The sequence below is a fragment of the Tribolium madens genome, unplaced genomic scaffold (assembly GCF_015345945.1).
Source record: "Tribolium madens isolate multiple individuals breed KSU strain unplaced genomic scaffold, Tmad_KSU_1.1 Scaffold_20;HRSCAF=117;Tcas5.2_LG4, whole genome shotgun sequence".
Lineage (NCBI taxonomy): Eukaryota > Metazoa > Arthropoda > Insecta > Coleoptera > Tenebrionidae > Tribolium > Tribolium madens.
In genome coordinates, this window is record NW_025400985.1 from 10,370,056 (window position 1) to 10,374,216 (window position 4,161).

General features: G+C 30.0%; 1 protein-coding gene across 1 annotated transcript; it reads left to right on the forward strand.

Annotated features, from left to right (window-relative positions):
- The first annotated feature begins 1,354 nt into the window (after nt 1-1,354).
- LOC123005194 lies at nt 1,355-3,659 on the forward strand. Its single transcript, XM_044398848.1, has 4 exons — nt 1,355-1,415; nt 2,908-3,033; nt 3,083-3,479; nt 3,555-3,659. Exons 1-4 carry the CDS (start codon nt 1,355-1,357, stop codon nt 3,574-3,576), a joined length of 606 nt encoding a protein of 201 aa, XP_044254783.1. The 3' UTR covers nt 3,577-3,659.
- The last annotated feature ends 502 nt before the right edge of the window (nt 3,660-4,161 follow it).

Consider the following 4,161-nt stretch of genomic DNA (forward strand, 5'->3'; position numbering starts at 1 on the left):
ATAAGATATGGTAGAATATGATTTACTTATGACTTATAATGGTTTAAAAGAGATAAAAAATGAAAAAGGTTTTTTAAAATACAAAATTCATGATATTAAATTTGTTGAAAGTTGCAAAAATTGTGATATTCCTGATAAAACAAACAAAAGAATAAAATATCACATTTATCAATGTAAAGATTGTAAAAATTGTGTTAAAATACCAAGAAAAAGCGAAGAGAGTTTTCAATGCCTTAAATGTAGATCTAAAAAGCATACAACTAAATGTTCTTATACGGAGAAATATTTATTCTTTGATTATGAAGCAATGCAAGAAACAGACAAACACATCGCTAATTTAGTTATATCTCACGATTTTAACGGAAATGTTAATTCTTTCGAAACCAACGAAGATTTTTGCAAATGGTTAATTTCTAGAGATCATAAAGGATATACAGCTATCGCACATTTTTCTAAAGGTTATGATTTTTACTTTATTTTAAAATATTGCGTTGAAAACGGTATTAAACCTTTCTGCGTATATAACGGATCTAAAATAATGTTAATGGAAATAAAACCAATTAATTTAAGAATTATTGATAGTAGTAATTTTGTTCAAGGACCTTTAAAAAACTTCCCTAAAACATTCGGCCTAAAAGAACTTAAAAAAGGATATTTTCCACATTTCTTCAATACAACGGAAAATCAGAACTATATTGGAAAAGTACCTGATACAAAATACTATGGTGTTAATTGTATGACAGAATGTAAAAAATGTTATGGTAACAGTAAGCCAACGAACTCTAAGGTATGCAGAGATGATGGTTGCCGCAATTACTTTTTAGAATGGCATATACAAAAAAGAAAAGAGAACTACGTGTTTGATTTGAAAAAAGAACTTTACGAATATTGTAATTCTGATGTTGACATATTAAGAAATGGATGTCTTGAATTAAGGAAACAGTTTCTAGAAATAGCTAACATAGATCCATTTAGATATGTTACAATTGCAGGGGTTTGTATGGCTATGTATAGATCAAAATATATTAAGAAAGATACAATAGCTGTTGTTGATAATCTGAAAAAAGATCAATATTATCAACAAGCAATTTCTTGGTTAAATAGCTTTCATAATCCAAATATAAAACACGCATTAAACGACGGTGAAGTGAAAATATGTGGATCAAAAGTTGACGGATTTGACGAAAAATCCAATACTGTTTACCAATATCACGGGTGTTTTTGGCATGGTTGTACTAAATGTTTTAGTTCAGATTTTATTAATAATAAGAATAAAACAACTATGGAAGATCTTTATGAGAAAACAATGGAAAGAAGCGAGCAAATAAAAAAAGCTGGTTATAACTTAATAGAAATGTGGGAATGTGAGTGGACAAAGTCAAAAGAATATAAGAAAGAAATGAAACAAATTGAAGGTAAGGAGAAATTAAAGAATTGGAAGAACTTAATCCTAGAAACGCATTCTTTGGTGGAAGAACGAATGCAACAAAATTGCGCGTTAAGAGAAAGAAATTGAGATATATAGATATTTGCAGTTTATATCCAACAGTACAATGTTACGATGATTATCCAGTTGGACATCCTACTAAAATATTCAAACCTCGTACGTATGAGTCAGATTGGTATGGTTTAATAAAATGTGCAATTTTACCACCAAAAGGTTTGTATCACCCCGTTTTACCTGTTAGGAATAAAACCAAATCTGGTGATGAAAAACTAACGTTTCCATTATGTCAACTGTGCGCAAAATTAAATAATCAAAAAGATAAATGTTCTCATACGGAATCTCAAAGAATTATCAGAGGAACCTGGTGTACCAACGAAGTAAAAAAAGCAATTGAAAAGGGTTACAAAATAATAACTATTGACGAGGTTTGGCATTTTTACAAGGAATCATCAGACTTATTTAAAGGATATGTGAAAGCGTTTATGAAAATTAAATTAGAAACAAGGCCTTGGCAGGATGATTTTGAATCAGAAGAAGAATATAGAAAATCCGCAAAAGAACTTATAGGTATCGAATTGGGTAAAATAGAAAATAATCCTGGAAAGAGAGCTGTTGCGAAAATATGCTTAAATTTCTTATGGGGTAAATTTGGACAAAGACAAAATATGGGTGCAACAGAATATGTTACAGATGCTAAGAGATTTTACGAAATTTTATTAGATGATAGACTTGATAAAATTCAGATAAATGATATAAACGATACAATGTTACAAATTAGCTATAAATATAAAGATCATTATGTCGAAAATGATTTTAATACCAATATATTCATAGCAGCTTTTACAACAGCAAACGCCAGATTAAGATTATATGAAATGTTAGATAAATTGGGAGAGGCGGTTGTATATTATGATACTGATAGCGTTGTATATATAGATGATGGAAAAAACACTGTTAAAACAGGCTGTCTATTGGGAGATTGGACAGACGAATTAGGTAAAGGCGTATGGATAATAGGCTGGATATCAACAGGTCCAAAAAGTTATTGTTATAAAACCAACACAGGTAAAGTTGTTTGTAAAATAAAAGGATTTACGTTAAATTATGAAACTTCCAAAAAAATTAATTCCGATAGTATAAATAATATTTTAGAAAAGAAAGATAGTAAAATCACTACACAATATAATCGAATTAACAGAGATACTAAAATTAAGGAACTTTTAAATAAAATAGAAACAAAGGAATTTGGTTTTGTTTATGACAAGAGAGTTATTCTAGAAAACTTTGATACAATTCCGTTTGGATATTAATATTTTTCGTTGTTAATTAATAATGAATAATTTATTATATGTTAATGGCAACACTGTGTTAAATAAATTTGGTTTAACACCGTCTCTGGACTGACTTGTCATTTATGCAACCATTTATACATGCAGCTGGAAAACAATGTGTTTGCGCAGCAAGCAGTATTCGAAAAACGACCAAAGTGACCAAGGAGCAACGCTTGCGCCTGTGTCCTGTCCTGTCCTGTCAGGCTTGTGTCTATGTTTTTCTGTTAGTGTTTTTTTTGCAGAATTGCGACCCTGGTACGTGTAAAAACAATGATGAAAAACAATATTTAGAATTTTATTTTAGATATGATGGATTTAAAACAGCAAATGGAAGATTTTCGCCAGTTGCAAACACATCGCAAACAGATTAAGAAGCATAAGATTATTGAAAATATAAAAATGGCGCATTCTGCAAGAGTTCAAGTCTCAGAAGGTGCATCCCTAATTCGGGTTCAAATATTTTTCGTTCCTGAAACCCAAACTATAACTATTAGAGAAAGAAATGATAATCAGCTAAATGGATTACATCTATATCGCGCGACCATATACAAGGAAGAAATTGAAACGTATCGGAGTGAACATGATGAAATTGAAATAAATTTCTATGAAGAGGTCGGCAAGTTGAGTCAATGGTTAATTTTTGACAACAGTGCACAACGGGCGCAGTTTGAAACGGCACTAAGATTTTTTATGGAGTATAGGTAAGAAAACACGTATCTAAAAAATAGTCTCTATGCCACTTTTTTTGTACCTCCCTAACAAATTTTTTTTTGCAGCAATCCTATAGTGGTTGAGTAACATCAATAACAAAGTGTACCAGGATTTGTCAACTTTGTAATATTTTTTTTTTATTTCATTATATTTATTCCATTTTTCATTCATTACAAAAATATTTATTTATAATATATATTAAAAACACTTTAATATTAAATTTGGGCAAAATCTTTGAAAAATATTATTTTTAAAATATACCTCAAAAACAGTGTTCTGAATAAGGGGCCTTAATAGTAAAATTTACCTTCTTCATCTATTTTAACATATTTCTGTATGCTAATCCTATTCGTTAAAAAATAGTTTTCACATCAATTTTACAGGGTGTTTTCCTTAAAAATGTTAATTTTAAAATATACCTTTAAAACGGGGGTGTTCACGATTTTTTTGCTTTTCTGCTTACCCTTGAAAATCGGGATATTTTAACGATTTTTTTGCCTTTCTGTTAACCCTTGAAAATCGGGGTGATTTACCTTAAAAAGTGCTGTGTTTTGAACTGGCTTTTGCTTTTTTATCTACCTTGAAAATCGCGGGGGTTTTCCTTGAAATTCGGACGAAGTCCTCATGAGCATAGCGAATTTTAACTTTTTTAACTACCTTGAAAATCAGGGT